This window comes from Tarenaya hassleriana, unplaced genomic scaffold (genome assembly GCF_000463585.1).
Source record: "Tarenaya hassleriana unplaced genomic scaffold, ASM46358v1 Cleome1, whole genome shotgun sequence".
Lineage (NCBI taxonomy): Eukaryota > Viridiplantae > Streptophyta > Magnoliopsida > Brassicales > Cleomaceae > Tarenaya > Tarenaya hassleriana.
In genome coordinates this window covers 2,245,144-2,261,016 of record NW_010960187.1, presented here as the reverse complement: position 1 = coordinate 2,261,016, position 15,873 = coordinate 2,245,144, and the positions used below count along the sequence as shown (strand labels likewise).

The 15,873-nt window shown below is 37.8% G+C and overlaps 2 protein-coding genes and 1 pseudogene across 2 annotated transcripts; 2 read left to right on the top strand and 1 right to left on the bottom strand.

The window, feature by feature from the left end:
* Positions 1–34: 34 nt before the first annotated feature.
* Positions 35–3,705, bottom strand: LOC104805957 (acyl-coenzyme A oxidase 4, peroxisomal). The gene is made up of 13 exons (XM_010530680.2): positions 3,593–3,705; positions 2,931–3,035; positions 2,715–2,821; positions 2,540–2,617; positions 2,330–2,453; positions 2,140–2,213; positions 1,972–2,031; positions 1,747–1,856; positions 1,363–1,522; positions 1,174–1,250; positions 897–1,068; positions 422–514; positions 35–303 (listed from the first exon to the last, which is right to left on the bottom strand). The coding sequence occupies exons 1-13, from the start codon at positions 3,618–3,620 to the stop codon at positions 178–180; spliced, it is 1,314 nt and encodes a 437-aa protein (XP_010528982.1). The 5' UTR covers positions 3,621–3,705; the 3' UTR covers positions 35–177.
* A 3,690-nt stretch (positions 3,706–7,395) lies between these two features.
* On the top strand, positions 7,396–11,013 carry LOC104805913 (calcium-dependent protein kinase 13). The gene is made up of 7 exons (XM_010530626.1): positions 7,396–8,218; positions 8,778–8,921; positions 9,059–9,211; positions 9,394–9,509; positions 9,603–9,770; positions 9,873–10,103; positions 10,527–11,013. Exons 1-7 carry the CDS (start codon positions 7,594–7,596, stop codon positions 10,671–10,673), a joined length of 1,584 nt encoding a protein of 527 aa, XP_010528928.1. The 5' UTR covers positions 7,396–7,593; the 3' UTR covers positions 10,674–11,013.
* Positions 11,014–12,517: 1,504 nt separating this feature from the next.
* Positions 12,518–15,665, top strand: LOC104824495 (annotated as a pseudogene).
* Positions 15,666–15,873: the final 208 nt, after the last annotated feature.

The window sequence follows — 15,873 nt, the reverse complement described above, 5'->3', positions numbered from 1 at the left end:
TAAAAAAAAATAAAATAAAATCACGAAACTGGGAAACCCCATAAAATCCTTCAAGTCTCGTAGGAAATTTCATTGAACAGACGAGAGGAAGACGCTGAAATTTACCCCCATTATTTTACATGAAACCGAGTTTTTGGTGATAATAATATGATAAAAGGGGAGGAAAACCACTCTCTTTTAAAGTCGGCTCCTAGAGACGTAAGGCTTGAAGCTAGCAAGGCCAGTCACTTCGCGTCCAGTTACTAAGCTGTTGATATCGTAAGTCCCTTCGTACGTATAGATGGGCTCCAGATCACAGAACGCCTGCATGTGAATAATACACACACACCTCATTGATGGTTTCACAATAGAGGACACACACATACATACATATATATACACACACGCGCGTATATTCAAAGAGCCTGTTCAAATTCTTCACCTTGGCGACCAGAAAATCTGCCAAAATTCCGTTGCCACCGAGCAGCTCCCGTCCGAGAGAAGCAGTCTCCCTCGCTTTCGTCGTAATCCATGCCTGATTACACCCATCAACATTACCAACCGCTTTATTACCACCACTAAGTCATCACAGCTGCTAGAGCTATAATGTCTGAATTTTAACATAGTCTGGATAGACCATTCCACCATTAGGAATCTCTCTCTAACCAAAATGGTGCGTTAACTTCAACTCAGTTGGTTCACATTACTAACACTCGTTATTCTCTAATTCACCCTATCTTAACATTTGCTTGTATTGACAACACTTTTGTAGATTGATGGCCATAGACCCTTGTTATACAAAAATAGTCGTAACTATGTTAACTAATCAGACACCTTAAAACTCTTATTTATTGAATCAAGGAGGATCTCAAACCAAATAGGAAGGGGAGGAAAGGGGGGTGTTTTTGAGATAATACCTTTCCTAAGCTGGCTTGACCAGGAGTCATCTCGCCCTTCTCATATAACTTGCAGAGGCGCCAACCCATCAGAAACATGGCCTGAACATTACCCAGCATCTGTACAAGCTTCTGTTGGTTTATCTGGAAAGCTGCCAACGGTGCTCCAAACTGTTTCCTCTCCTTCAAGTACCTTTAAACAACACACACACACACCGAAAGGAATGTTATAAATAATCGAGGCCTGAAAAATAATAGGATCAAAGAAATGCAGATGTTGTTGCCAAGGCGGCAGCACCTGTGACACATATCGTAGATTCCCATAGATATGCCAATTGGTTGCCACGCCACCATTACACGTGACACGGCCAGCACCTATCCGCATAAGTGTAACCAAGTGGGCAAATACAGGTAAAGGATGAGGAGCCAGTATTACGTTTGATCGAGAGTATTGTTTGGACTTGTAAGCAGTTTATCGGAACAGTACCTTGTTGGTGTCTTGGAACGAGTTGACCCCAGTTATCCAGTCCTCGTCCGGCACAAAGACTTTCTGCAGGAGGATGTCCCCGTTTTGAACAATACGTAAACCTATTTTATTTGGAATTTTTGTAGCTGTTAAACCAGGGGCGTCTTTCTTGACTATGAATCTGCAAAGAAAATGCACAGTTTGTTATTTTCCAATGCAGATATAAATGTCCTTGTGATCAAATCCATTACTTCTTGCATGCAAATAGCGGGTTTTCCTTTCAAAACTCAGTAGTAGATACACATCCAAGTTAAGAGAAACCTAGCTCATATGGTTTTGAGATACTGCATCTGCATCAAGATACCTACTTCGAAGAAATCTGAGAAACCCAGAAATCGAACATACCCATTGATTTGGTTGGTTGTTGTATTTCTGGCGAAGATGATCAATAAATCAGCAAAGGTGCTGTTTCCTATCCACCGTTTTTGCCCCTCCAGTATCCAACCCCCTTCAACCTGATGATCAGAGAAGGCAGATAAAGTGCCAAGACATTTTTATGATTGCAGAAATAGGACAGGGAAGGATACAAGAACATAATTTAAGGAGGAGATAGATCAGGCCATTCGGGACCTTTGTGGCAGTTGTCCTAAGACCGCTTGCATCACTCCCATAGTCAGGCTCTGTCAAAGCCTATATGCATGTCCAAATGCGTGTCAATTTGTTTACAAGACATACGCCCCAATTGAAGGGCCGAGAAAATCATGTAAAGCCGAGACAGTTGAAGACAAAACTACTCACCCAGCATGCGACTGTATTCAGCTGAGCCAGAGAAGGCAAATACTTCTGCTTCTGTGCATCTGATCCACAGAGGGCTATTCTTGACCAGTAGAAGATAGTACACACGATTAAGTTTATGCATAGCATGGTGTTCACATTCATCAAAATTGACGAATATCAAATCAGTTGAAAAGGGATGAGGAGATCTCACCAATTGTAAGCATTGCCAGAGAAGAATGCACCAAAACGAAAGTCGAACAGCTTGCATCAACTCTAGCGATTTCTGCTGTTGCAATTGCGGTGGCAGTGATGGAGAGACCAGGACAACCATATCCCTGAGAAGTCAAACTAGATAAATAAAGAAACCGAAATTTCCAAATTTTATCACGCAAGAACACAAAAAACAAGCACCCCTACTTACCTTGATTGTCCCACCAGCAACACGCAGCGCCCCAAGCTTTGGGACGATATGGAAAGGGAACTCTGCCTTCTCCCAGTACTGAGGAAAATAAATCAAAGGCAGAATGAGCTACTTCACTCTGAAAGTTAACAGAGAAAGTCCAAACTCGCCCAGCACAGCGACATGAGACAATTACCTCCGCCATTATCGGAGCTACTTCTTTCTCCATGCATTCCCTCACTTTCTTCCGAATAGCCTGTTCCTCCGGAGTCAATAGATCATTGAAATGATAGTAGTCTGAAGCTGTTACAGTGTTTAAGTTCAGAAAAGTTCCAGTGAGGCATTGGACAATACATAAATCTTTCAAAAAAATTTCAGAGTCAAGCGTCAAGCAATGGTTGAAAGTCCTTACTGCATGGAGGAAATTTAGACGCCGGAGTTGCTTGAGGAAATGCATCAGTGATGTCCATTGACGGCAGATCAAAATAAGAACTCTTCCCCTTTTTCTCAGAATAATCTACAAACATAATTTCTCCCAGTTGACAATATGAGAAGTCGTAGACGAACATCAAAGTCCCCAAAATATCCAAATCGCGTTATTTCCACCAAATTGCTTAATCTTCGAAATCATATGAAAAGTGCCAAACTTTTTATAAAAAAAAACATCTGATGATTCTATGCCTGGTTCTTTTCTTTCTTCTTTTGTTCCTTGTACTTTAAATTTCAGATATCCTCAGTAATTATGATCGTCTACTTCAGTATAAAAGAAACCACCGGTGAATCTAAAATTTGCACATATCGCATAAAATCGCTTCAAATTCAATTACCACCAAAAAGGAAAAAAAACTGCGAAGATTGCATAAAAACGATTGATCAGATTAACCATCGGAAATTCACATCAATTCACGACGGAAAACAAAAATCTCAAACCAAAAAAAGAATTAGTCGATTTCTCGGGATCCAGGAAGACGGGGGGAAAGACCGAAGCGGAGAACAAAACAGCTGGATCAATCGCTCAAGGAGAAAAGTTCATGGAAGCAGATAAAAAGGAAAAAGTGGGAGATGAACACGAACCTCGATTTGCGGATGAAGAAAGAGTCATGGCGATGAAACTTTGGAGAGAGAGAGAGAAGAGAAAATTCGAACAGAGAGGTAAGTTTTACCCCAAAGCCGAAACCGGAAAAGAAGAAGAATGATGTTTATACATTTAAAGGAAGTTGTAGTCTCTCAATAAACGGATGAATACGAAATGTGTTTTCGGTACGATGACGACGTGGCACGCAAACCAACGTTATTGAGAAAAAATGATATTTCCAAATATGGAAAATGAAAAAAAATGGAATACAATTCGTCTAATTAGATGGGCGAACTTATATTAAATACGAGTAATATTGATAAGGATTGATACTAGTAGCATAAAAAAAATTTAATGATATGGAGGAAAGAAAACTATTAAGTTAAGATTAAATTTTTTTTGTAACGTAGGTAATCATCACTCTTACCCAACTCTTACGTGTGGAGTCGAATTGATCACCATTTGCGCTGATGCGCCTAACATTCGACCACCACGAGATAGATATAAGACACGCGGAATAAATTATAAACACACATGCACAAATTTGCAACATATACGTGGAAAGTAAATCGGTTGTAACCGACAGACGATAGGTGAACAGTCAAATAGTCGAATTTTCAATCTCTCGATATATTGACCATTCTTACCAACTCATCTGGATATAAGGGTGTCAAAAAAGTCCGAGATTCGTTATCCGGCCCGAATCCGTCCGTAAAATTTACGGGCTTGGACCTAGAAAATTGAAGTCAGATCGTCCATTGGGCTGGGCTAACCCGGTCCGAAAAATACGGGCCCGTCGGCCCGAAAAAATAAATAAATTATATATTATATAATATAAATATATATATATATATAGATAAATATATATATATATATAGATAAATATATATATATATATATATATGCATACATAAATATATACATATTAATTCACTAATGTTTAAATAAAATTTATTATTATATAAAAATTAAAAAAAATTGAGTTTTAATTTCTCTTAAATTAACATATTTATTATTGAATTTATTTATGAATATCTAATAAAGCTAAATTTATAACATTCATAATATCATTATATAATATTAATGCATTTCATTAAAAAAATAGATTTTGTATCATATATATCATGTGTATAAATATATTAAGATTATTCACTGTATAATTAATTATGACTTTTGTATTCGTATTAAAGATAATATGCAGATTTGTGTCATGGGGTTGTGTAGTACAGGTGAAAATTGTATTGCGTTTTTTTTTAAATAATACAAAATTTTAAGTGGCATATATAAATCATATAAAAATAGCAATATAGGTGTGTATTTCAGACTGAGTTTATATATAAAAATTTTGACGGACAACAACAACAACAATAATAATATAATAATAATTAATAAAAACACCAAAAGCCCATACAGGCCCAAGTTTATTTATTGGGTCTCTAATTCAAATCCCCTCTAAAGCCCAAAAAATTACTCTATATATATATTTTTATTCCACCTTTATAAACTATTATTTTTTATGAGAATTGTAAGTGTCTGTTATTTTGTATAGATAGATAGGATAAATTTTTATTAAAATCCTCAAAAACATCAAAGATTCCATAAGAGTATCTCAGAATGATACGCTTTCAAAAAAAAAAAAATAAGCATTTTGTCGCGTGGTAAGTGTAAGGCTTGGCGACAAAATCCTAACACAAAAAATAAGCGTTCTCTTTTTTTTTTTTTCATTTGTACATATATTTTATAATATATAAATCATCAAAAATATCCAATAAATTAGATGGAGAGTTTGATTAAAAGAATGTCGATCAACTATTTTGATTAAGATATTCGTCATTTGCTCGGGCCATCAATATGTACGAAAATGTCATGAACAATGTCCGAATACATTTTGTTATAACTTACGAAATAGCGAATTCTGAATAGTGTATAGAATTTCCAAAAAACAATTAATACAAAATTGAGGTTACAAAATAATTTATATCATGACTATTGCATAAACCGTTCTAATGACAATATCGAATTGGTAAAATTTCGGATGATGGATAAAAGACATTTTTGTTTGCAGAGATATGTCGACATATATATTATTAAATTTCATGTTGCACGCCTTTGCATGATCCTTGTGTTGTATATTTATTTTAATGCCCCCAACGTCTTTTAATTAGCACACCCTTGAGGGGGATTTCCTTGGAAATTTTAAATAAATTAAAATTATTTTGTAGTCTTTTTAGGTGTTCGTTAGAAAAAACTACGAGAGCCCAATACCATATAATATATAAACTATATAGTAGTGGACATGTTTCTTTTTTGGATGAAGTTTATGGACATGTTTCAATCCGTATTTTTTTTTTAATTTCATTGAAACCTTAACGGTTAACTTTCGCACGCGTTAGTTAGGTAAACTCTCGTTCACATTTACGAATCTACGACATACGTAATACGTATAACGTATAGTATATGAGTTAACTGTAACTTACGAGCGATATGTGAATTTGCAAAACTGAATCCTAACCTTTCAATATATTGATAAATTTTCAATATGTGAAAGAGATTCGTATTTCAATATTTATATGTCTATATTTGACATTATCGCTTAAATAATAAATTTCCAATATTATAGTTTTTTTTTATAACCAGGATGGTTCTCCGGGCCATCGGCCCGACTACATCCATCCTAGGTCCGGGACCAGCCTTTGTATATGAACCATTTTGATCCAGAAATTACATCCCTCCCCACCAGTGGAATCGAATCCACGACCTCGAGGATGACTTTGTCCCCTCTCAGCCACTGGGCCACCAACTGTTGAATTTTTTCAATATTATAGTTTATATATATATATATAGAACCAATAATTAGTTCGAAGTAGCTATATATATATATTAGAGCAATATATATATATATATGATATATACAGAAAAATATATGATACATCTCAAAATTTGCATCTCTATAGAATCTAATGCTCTTTACATAAGAAAATTTCACTACTCAATTAAAAAGTTTGAAAATTTGTTATTCTTGCATATTAAAAAAAAATCACATGACTAATTCCCATTTCCAAAGTGTGTCATTAGTTATACCCTTTTTAATGAAATTACAAAGTCTTAGAATAGGAATAAATGTCTCCCATTTAATGTTCGGAAGATTTGACTAATACAATATGTTCAATATATATATATGATAAATTATATGCGCATGCATGGTTAAGGATTGAATAAAAATAATTTAAGGAACATATATATTGATTTGGACCGACCACCGTACCTTTTACTCCGTCGGCATTGTATCTATGTTCCCACCTGACCGTCCCGTTTCGTTGGGCCGACAAAAGTCCCGTTACCGAAGACACTTTGCTCTATAAAAATATTTATACACATTTCACGCAACTACTAACAAATGCTCCTAAAACTATTGTACAAACTATCCACACTGTCTGATTAAAATTTAATACGCATATATTTTTTATCCGGATATGTATAATTCAAATATAAAAATAAATAGTTATATATAAGATTACAATTATTAGATATAATTTTTATAAATCAAATTGAAAAAAATAAAATATTCAATAAATAAAAATTTTATACAATAAATATAAATTTAATCTAAAACCCAAATATTTAAGAGTAACTTTAATTATTGATAAAAAAAATCTAAAAAAAAAAGGCAGATTATGAAGAGTCTTGCATTGATATTCATAAACAAATTTTCTAAAGGAAAAGAAACAAAGGAAACGAACATTTTGATATTTGTGTTTTCTTTTTAATTTTTTTTAGTTATATATAGGAAATATCAAAAGCAAGAAGCTTTGCTCAGCCTCAAGCTGCTCCTCTTCAATCTAATGTCTCCCTCTCTATATTTCGTAGATTCACTGCTACAACTCCAATGGTAGAATGTGAAACCCTAGCTTTACTGAATTCGAGTTAGGATTTTACTGAGAGATCTGTAGTTTGTGCTGCTGTACTTGTTCGTGGCCGAACAGCGGCTGAGCTGCCAGAGATGGGAAACTGCTGCAGATCTCCGGCAGCGGTCGCTAGAGAGGACGTCAAATCGAGCTTTTCCGGTCATGATCACGGGCGGAAAGACGGCGGATTGGGGAAAAAATCGGCGCCGATTCGGGTTCTCACCGATGTCCCCAAGGAGAACATCGAGGAACGGTACTTGGTGGATCGAGAACTCGGCCGCGGCGAGTTCGGCGTGACCTACCTGTGCATCGAGCAGTCCAGCCGCGAGCTTCTCGCGTGCAAGTCGATCTCGAAGCGGAAGCTGAGAACTGCCGTGGACATAGAGGATGTGAGGAGGGAGGTAGCGATAATGAAGCATCTGCCGAAGAGTTCGAGCATTGTCAGTCTGAAGGAAGCTTGTGAGGACGATAATGCCGTGCATTTGGTGATGGAGCTCTGCGAAGGAGGAGAGCTCTTCGATCGGATCGTCGCGAGGGGGCATTACACGGAACGCGCCGCTGCGGCCGTCACCAGGACGATCGTGGAGGTCGTCCAGCTTTGCCACAAGCACGGCGTCATTCACAGAGATTTGAAGCCGGAGAATTTCTTGTTCGCCAACAAGAAGGAGAACTCGCCGCTTAAAGCCATTGATTTTGGGTTGTCGATATTCTTCAAGCCAGGTGCGTTTTCTGTTGTTCAAAATTTTACAAGATTCGTCATTTACTGGATATGCTCTGCTTGGTGCTGTGGAATCTTACGTCATCTTGATTTGGATTGGAGTCATTAGTGGTCTCATCAAGGAAAGTAGAATCTTGAGTCAATGGATGGTCTATTCTTAGTCCAGCGTTAGAAAATGTAGGCTGAAGTGATTTTTTTGCCAATGTCCAAGTGATTTTGGACGATTCTCCATTAGATTCAAAACTCGGATTGTGTTCCTTCCCTCTCTGGAAGTTCACAAGGTTATCATCACTAAATATAGAGCTCGATTGCGTGGTTGGGATCTTTAGGATGGTCAAGAAGCTGATGTTTTCAGTTTATCCACTGTTTCTACTGGATTAGGATGGTGGGAATTCCCCCCTTTGTTCGAATCTCTACTTTCTAGATGTTTCCTTACAGGTTATTAATGGGTATGGTCATATGGATCAGAGAAGCAGCTTCTTGTTTTTTTGAATGTCGCCTTTCAGGTGTGTCTTGGCCAGCTTAAATGTTGTAATTTTTCCGATGATTATACATTTCTAGGCGAGAGATTCTCTGAGATCGTCGGGAGTCCGTATTACATGGCACCTGAGGTTCTAAAAAGGAACTACGGACCTGAAATAGATATTTGGAGTGCCGGAGTGATTCTGTATATTCTGTTGTGTGGAGTTCCCCCATTCTGGGCCGGTATGTTTTCACATTCCTATCTCTCTCTCTCTCTGCAAGTATGCCTTTTGATCCATTTGAGCAGTGATGAGCATACCTTACCTTTTCTAGTTAGTGATTCTTCTGTAATTTTAGCTGCTTTGTTCTTTCAAGTGCAGAGTCAGAACAAGGAGTTGCCCAGGCCATTCTGCGAGGGATAATTGATTTTAAGAGAGATCCATGGCCAAACATTTCAGAGAGCGCTAAGAGTCTGGTCAGACAAATGTTAGAGCCTGAACCCAAGCGTCGGTTGACTGCAAAAGAAGTGCTTGGTACATAGACACTTTTGCATTTCTAACTCTCTGCATCCATCTCTTTCTCTAATCAACTCACTAATCAAGATATTCATCTTACTCCAAAAGTCTGTTTACTGGAATCTGGCCTTAAAAAATTTCTGTGATAGAAGATATCTGTATGCTCATTCTTTTATTTGATCTTGTTTCCCTCTGTCTAGAGCATCCATGGCTCGTAAACGCTAACAAAGCTCCAAATGTTCATCTCGGAGATGTTGTTAAGTCGAGGTTAAAGCAGTTTTCTGTGATGAACAGATTCAAGAGAAAAGCATTGCGGGTTAGATAAATGCTCAAATCTTTTAAACATCAAGTTGTTTGCACGATTCGGTTTTTGTGCCAGATGTATCTTATTTAGCTTCTTCAAAACTAGGTTATCGCTGAATTCTTATCGAGCGAAGAAATAGAAGACATCAAAGAAATGTTCAGGAAGATAGATAAAGATAACGACGGTATTGTTTCTATCGAGGAGTTGAAAGCTGGACTTCGTGATTTTGGTTCCCAGCTAGCAGAATCAGAAGTTCAGATGCTTATTGAAGCGGTAACATTCTTAACCCCGTCACTCACCAGCTTTTCCTTCAAAGACCAATTTATATTTCGTGTCCTTTTGTTATGTATTGACGTATATCTGCCCGTATAATAGGTGGATACTAAGGGGAAAGGAACGCTAGATTACGAAGAGTTCATTGCGGTCTCTCTCCACCTACAAAGAATGGCAAACGATGAGCATCTCCGTAAAGCCTTTTCTTACTTTGACAAGGATGGCGATGGTTATATTCTGCCCGACGAGCTTCGAGAGACATTGAAAGAAGATGGAGCGGACGATTGTGGTGATGTCGCCAATGATATATTCCACGAAGTCGATACAGACAAGGTGAGTGTCGAACCATTCATCTATGTCACGATAATACACAAAAGGCATTTTCTTAGATGGCAAACCACTTGACCTAGCTGTCTGGTAAAGCTCTTCGCCTAAGTATCTGTTTCTTTTTGTACTTATCAGCACAGCTTTACAGACAATTAGTTGGGATTTACCCATTTTCCGAGGAAAATATAGCATGAAAAAGGTCTCAAAACATGAACAGGGCATAATGTAGCTATATAAAAACCCTTTTTTGGATTATCTATTTATCTTAAGCATAAGATGTATTGGTTCCATGATTTGAGATTCATATGTTCAATGTGGAGGGAAATGATATATATGTGGATATATTATATGTAATGGTCAGGACAAAAAAAATGTTTGTAAAGAACATTGTATTAGTCTGACATGGATGTTTTACTTCACCTGACAAAGGACGGGCGGATAAGCTACGATGAATTCGCAGCAATGATGAAAACGGGGACGGACTGGAGAAAGGCGTCGCGTCATTACTCGAGAGGGAGGTTTAACAGCCTTAGCCTGAAGTTGATGAAGGATGGCTCACTGAACCTCGGAAACTAATAGCGATTCATCAGAAAGCTTTTTTTGTTAAGGGTTTCCGTCGGAGTTTCCTTAGTCTCGAGAAGAAGGTACATGTTTCGGGCTAGAACTCATCTTTTGTACATCTTCATCCACTTCTTTCCCTTGGCTGGTTTCATCTGGTTTTATGGGAGGGTGTGCTTTTGATTGCGGGGTTAACCGTTTTTAAGCATATTTCTATGGCTGCTGAGCTTCTAGAATGGGTTAGAAGGCTAAAAAGGAGGGGGGGGGGGTAATCTTTGTAGAAGAAACACCCATTTGTGCTTTTGTTACTCAGAACTCTGTTGTTTTTGTATAAATGTGTTACTTTTTTTTGTTGGTTTCTCATTTATTCAAATGATCATGTGAAGGAAATGATTCGTACAGCTTACGGGAATAGAAGAGAAACCATACAGTTTGAATCTCCGTTATCATTTTTAACATTAGTCCTTGTCAGTTGTCATTAACCCGTCAATTATTGTAATCTGATGTTATAGCTAATCCTGTAAATTAGGTTATCTTATTACTGAACCAGAAGCTGAAACTTAAAAAAAAAACATTTTCTTCAGACAAAGGCGTACCGTGTAATGTGTGCAATGACTATACTACCCCTAGGTTTCATATTATTTGAAAAAAGCCCACGCATTCTCTCTCCGGCCTTGGCCCGGCCCCAGCATCACTTCATTCTCACTCTCGGACTCGCGATCTCTGCCCCTTTCTCCAATCTTCCCGCCTTCGCCAGTCCGCCGGTCGCCGAAGCTCTGATCTGCAGCTCCTCCTCCGTGGCCGACCTCTCTCGTCTCCTCTCACTTGGACGAGCGGAAGAGGTAAGGGAACTATCTCACCGGGACTCGTTGGTTGTCTACGCAATTTCGAATTTCCTCACTCGCTGAAACGAGAACTTATGCTTGGTTATGGGCGGAAGTTTCAGCCCCTCTCTTTCGCTTGGTCAATTGGGGCGTTTGACAGAGGTAGGTATATTTGACACCCTCTCTTATGTCGATCTCCGCCTGATGGCCCTGATCCACTTTTTATTAGGGTTAGGTTTTAGGGTTTGGGTTTCAAGATTTAAACTTTCTGTTTGATTTAGAGTTTCAGAACGTTAGGTTTTAAGGCTTTGTTGATCTGGGGTTAAGCTCTTCACGTTAGTCTTCATAGTTAGCTGTTGTGGCGTTAAACTCTTGCTTAGGTTTTTACTAGGCTGGACACCCCTTAATTAAATATTTCAAATATAACAAATATTAATTTCCGAACAAAATCTATTACGTATTATAAAATAATAAAATATAGAATACAAAAAGATTTCTAAATTTTTTTAATATTGATAACTTTCAACTTCATACCTTATGAAATCTTAAATGTTAGTGTTAGTTAATATACGAGAACCGATATTTAACTAAACTAAGATATTATGTTATACCTACCTATACACATATTTAAGATCTGTTATTAATTTTATTTAATATTATCAATGTATGAATTTGTCGAAAATAAAAATTGAAACTTGGAAAAAAACAGTTTTTTAAAATTTAACTACATTTCTAGTGGTTTTATCTATCATTTCTTTAGTTATTTACTATCTATGGTGAATATTCATATAGTATTGCATCCCAATCACAACAATAACACTTTTTAGGGTCTATTTTTTCGTGGTTTCATCAAATGGAATATAGGGTTTGTCTTGTTCCCATACCATAGCTATTTCTAAATGTAAGGAAGTATATAATCTATGCAGTTTATCAAATTCACAAATTGTAAGCCCTAATTTGTTCGTGATTTCAACCTCAAAACTCTTGAATTTCTCAATTTGCCAGAGACCCGTTTTGTTGGAACTCGGATTCAGATGACACAGATGGACATGGAATCAGTGGAGCCCAAAAGGAACTCCTTTAGGTTCTGTTATGTATATTCCTCAGAATGTTGGCCCTCTCCAGCTCACGCAACTCGTCAATAAGCTTCTCAACCACGTAAATTTTCTCTTTTGTAGCTCTATAATTGATTCAAATATGAGATTTTGGTGTCCGGGTCTTTGAATATTTGCAGAAATTTTGTGATTTTCTTTGTTCCGTGAATCCTTTTTACCCTTTTAGTCTACGGTGATGTGTGTTGAGGTTGAGGATCGTTGTTGTCAAGCTCTAAACACCATATTGAATTTGCTGTATTGGTCGGTTTCAGGAGCAGAAATTGCCGTACAATTTCTATATATATATATGATCAGGAACTTATTGTGCCAGTTGGAACTTATTTAGAGACAAATAAAGGTATCATGAAATTGCATTGTTGTAATATTTGTGTTTTACTCTAGGATTAAGAAGCAGTTTGGATTTCTGAAACGTAAATGTCTTACTGATATGTTTTGGCGCATGGTCTGTTCAGTGTCTGTGGAGAAGGTTTTGACGATAGTATACCAGCCCCAAGCTGTCTTCCGAATTCGCCCGATCAATCGTTGTTCAAATACAATTGCTGGTATGACATAGTTTATGTTTCGTGTTAAAATTTTAAAGGTTCCCTGATATTGCACAACATCAATTACTTGATAACAATGACTGACTTGTCTGATGAGGAGTATTGTTAGTATGCGTTTCTTAAAAAAAATGTTTAACTAACTGATTTGTCCGATACAAGGTAACACGGATGGCGTACTGTGTGTTTCTTTTAGTCCTGACGATAGACAACGCTAGTGGTTCAGGTGATACGACTGTCCAGCTGTGGGACTTGAACACTCAAACTCCAATGTTTACATGCAAAGGTCTTTATATCTGTCTCTTCACTATTATTCTCTATACCTTGTTCCTTTAAGGATGCTGAGAAGTAATCCTTCCGATCACATAAGTATACTAAGATAGTTTGTCCTTTCCAGGACACAAAAATTGGGTTCTATCAATAGCATGGTCTCCAGATGGAAATACTATCTTGTGAGTGGTGATAAAGCTGGTGAAGTGTGTTGTTGGAATCCACAAACCGCGGAAGTACTGGGCAACCTGCATACTGTATAGTCTCTTACCTGATGCTATTTTTTTTTTCTGGAGAATTATATGTGTTTTGATGTTACTAATAACACCAATCAATTTGTCCGAGTCACAAGAAATGGATTACCGGCGTCTCATGGGGAGCCAATACACCTTAACTCTCCATGCCGTTTTGTAACTTCTAGCAAAGATGGGGATGCTATGGGACATTTCGCTACGGAGATCTGTTATTTGTCTCAGCGGTCACACACTTGCCGTGACCTGTGTCAAATGGGGTGGAGATGATATACAGGGTATACTTCTGAATATGCTCATGTTTTTTTTTCTTTATCTTGCCGTGGTGTGGGATTTGGTTGGTATCAGCAAGCATATCACACTAACCTATGGTTTCGTATCGGGAACATGGGAAACTTCAAAATTGCACTGCTATAAGCAGGTGAAATTGTCGGATAAGAATAAATGAACCGGAAAAAAAGTTGTTTTTTTAAATCTTGTAATATGTTGGTGCTTTCATATTCATCAGGCATGGAAAATATTTTTGCTCCTTGCTTTCTTTTCGAGTTATCATTATGCGTTTGACAGTTCCCAAGATTGTACGATAAAGATGTGGGAGACTGCTCAGGGGAAGCTCATTCGCGAATTGAAGGTAATGTTATTGCGATGGGACTGACAACAACTTGGGTTAAACCATGTCTACATTTTGAGTCTGTAGCAATTGTCCATTATTTGTAAATGATTAAATATTTATGGTTTTTATACTCTGAATATTTTGCCCTTACAGATCTCTCTGAATATCTTCAATTACTTGGGGGCATGGCCATTGGGTTAACTCCCTTTCATTGAGCACCGAATATGTTCTTCGGACGGGAGCTTTTGACCACACAGAAAAACAATATTCATCACCTGAAGAAATGAAAAAGGTAGGTAGCTTCTCTTCCAATCCTAAATTCGGTTCAGTTTCTCGTTATTCTGGTCTTGGTCTTGGTCATGGTCTTCACCATTATATTGCTCTTCTTTTCCTTGGTTGCCCTTGAAAGGTACAATCAAACAAAATGGAATGGCCCTGAAAGATTAGTCTGGTTCTGATGATTTTACTTTGTTTCTTTGGGAACCGTCAGTTAGTAAACAGCCCAAGAAACGGTTAAGGGGTCACCAGCAGGTACTGCTCGAATCTCTGTTTCTGTCAAGTTCTCGGTTTGTAATGTGTTGTGGGGTTTTTCTATAATTTAGCTTTCACATCGTTTTTGATTCATTCACAGCTTGTAAATCATGTCTGCTTCTCGCCTGATGGGCAATGGATTGCAAGTGCATCGTTCGATAGATCCGTCAGGCTGTGGAATGGTATCACAGGGCAATTCATCACAGCTTTCCGTGGCCATGTCGGGCCTGTGTATCAGATAAGGTCTGATATGATATCTGTCTCCATGCTACAGATTTCTCTCTTTGAACTTCTTTCTAGCAGTTAAAAACATTCTCTTGTTTCTTGTCCTGCAGTTGGTCTGCAGACAGTCTGTTGCTTTTGAGTGGCGGCAGAGACTCTACTCTCAAGGTAATTTAGTTCTAAGGATTCCCAAATTCAATTGGGTTTGGTTGGTGCAATCTTGTTTCTAATGTTTTCTGTCGCGAGTTAAATTTCTGTTATTGCATCCATCCTGTCTTGAAACCGAAACCGACGTTTTTTGCTCCTTCAGGTCTGGGAAATCCGCACGAGGAAGTTGAAACAAGATCTTCGTGGTCATGCAGACGAGGTAGCATGCGTCAGGTGGAAACCTCTCCGATTCATACCGAAAGAAATCAATTTCTTGTTTCTCTCATAGAAAAGCACTTTCGGGTATTACCTAACAGTTGGTGATCCAGTGGTTGAGAGGTGACAAAGAGAGGTGACAAAGTCATCTTCAAGGTCCTAGGTTCGATTTCACTGGTGAGGAATGATGTAATTTTTGGACCAAAATGGTTCATATACAAAGGTTGGTCTCGAACCAAAGGTTCGGGAACTATCCTGGTTATAAAAAAACACTTTCGCATATTGGTGTGATGTGAAGGTTTTTGCCATGGATTGGAGCGGAGATGACGAGAAAGTGGCTTCTCCGGAGGCAAAGACCGAGTTTTGAAGCTATGGATGGGTGGATTGATGAAAGATGCACACAAGAAAGGATAGCATCCACCCATCTTGCCTTTCCATCGAATTATTCATTCATCAAGTGGAGAAAACGATATCTTTGAAATTTGAAATA

Excerpts from the sequence above, each read along its gene's own strand:
- LOC104805957 (XM_010530680.2), bottom strand. The coding sequence starts at position 3,620 with ATGACTCTTTCTTCATCCGCAAATCGAG. Across the intron at positions 3,036-3,592 it reads TTCTTCATCCGCAAATCGAG|ATTATTCTGAGAAAAAGGGG; the intron begins GTTCGTGTTCAT and ends TTATGTTTGTAG. Across the intron at positions 2,822-2,930 it reads GTCTAAATTTCCTCCATGCA|CTTCAGACTACTATCATTTC; the intron begins GTAAGGACTTTC and ends ACACTGTAACAG.
- LOC104805913 (XM_010530626.1), top strand. The coding sequence starts at position 7,594 with ATGGGAAACTGCTGCAGATCTCCGGCAGCGGTCGCTAGAGAGGACGTC. Across the intron at positions 9,510-9,602 it reads TCAAGAGAAAAGCATTGCGG|GTTATCGCTGAATTCTTATC; the intron begins GTTAGATAAATG and ends CTTCAAAACTAG. Across the intron at positions 10,104-10,526 it reads ACGAAGTCGATACAGACAAG|GACGGGCGGATAAGCTACGA; the intron begins GTGAGTGTCGAA and ends CACCTGACAAAG.